The sequence below is a fragment of the Aplysia californica genome, unplaced genomic scaffold, assembly GCF_000002075.1.
Source record: "Aplysia californica isolate F4 #8 unplaced genomic scaffold, AplCal3.0 scaffold01201, whole genome shotgun sequence".
NCBI lineage: Eukaryota > Metazoa > Mollusca > Gastropoda > Aplysiida > Aplysiidae > Aplysia > Aplysia californica.
This window is the reverse complement of record NW_004798471.1, coordinates 85,213-86,180: the sequence shown is the minus strand read 5'-3', so window position 1 is coordinate 86,180 and position 968 is coordinate 85,213. Positions and strand designations below refer to the sequence as shown.

General features: G+C 37.3%; 1 protein-coding gene across 1 annotated transcript in view; it reads right to left on the bottom strand.

Annotated features, from left to right (window-relative positions):
• Positions 1-710: 710 nt before the first annotated feature.
• Positions 711-968, bottom strand: part of LOC101850863 (collagen alpha-1(XXIII) chain) — a gene marked incomplete in the record, with an annotated part of 10,101 nt that continues 9,843 nt past the window's right edge. The window contains 1 exon segment of the mRNA XM_013090280.2: positions 711-871. Within this exon segment, the coding sequence (XP_012945734.1) occupies positions 780-871 (92 nt within the window).

Here is a 968-nt window from a genome sequence, read left to right as displayed (position 1 = left end):
GATGATCAGTATACCTTCAGAAGAGAACGTTTGTCAAACAAAAGATAAGAAATAAGGGTAACCAGGTTGTGTGGCGTCTGCTATGGCCGATTAGACCAATTCTTGCCGCGAAGAGTTTGCCACATTTTGAGTATTTAAGAATTGAAAAGCCTCATTTTCTCATGAGGATGGGCGCAACTTGTGGCCTTCTCTTTTTATTCAGCATTTTAATTTTTTCTTGTACCTTATGCACTAATATCCTGTAATAGATCAGGACATAGGACACACAACAAGATAATAAAATGACAGTAAGAGTAAGTTAATTTTTTTTTAACCGTTTTTGAACCAAAAAAAAACAAAAAACAACCAACAAAAAAACAAACAAATAAACAAACAAAAAAAAGGAACACCCAACCTCCTTCCCCTTCCAATAAACACAATATAGCCCCCCTCCCCTTCTTTCAACCCCTTCCCCCCCAAAAAAATACAAAGAGCACAATACAAAATACACACATACACACACACACAGGAGAGAGAGAGAGAGAGAGAGATAGAGAGAGAGGGAGAGAGAGAGAGAAAGAGAGAGAAAGAGAGAGAGAGAGAGAAAGGGAGAGAGAGAGAGAGAAAGATAGAGAGAGAGATAGCAAGAGAGAGAGGGGAGACAGAGAGAGAGAGAGGAGAAACACAAACAAAATATAAAAAGAAAGCAACAATAAAATCCAACAAGCAAATGGAGTTCCACTGTTATGAGGTATTCTACTCAAAGCCTTTATTGTTGGGCTCAATATTTATGGGACCCTCTAGTAATATCCGAAGCTACCATAAGAAAACATGAACTGGAAATCGTTGAGCAGAGCCTCGATTTCGTAGACTTTCTTGACAAGTTTTGGATCTGGGGAATCGATGAATGTATAAATTACAAGTAACACAACAATATCTATCTATCTATCTATCTATCTATCTATCTATCTATCTATCTATCTATCTAT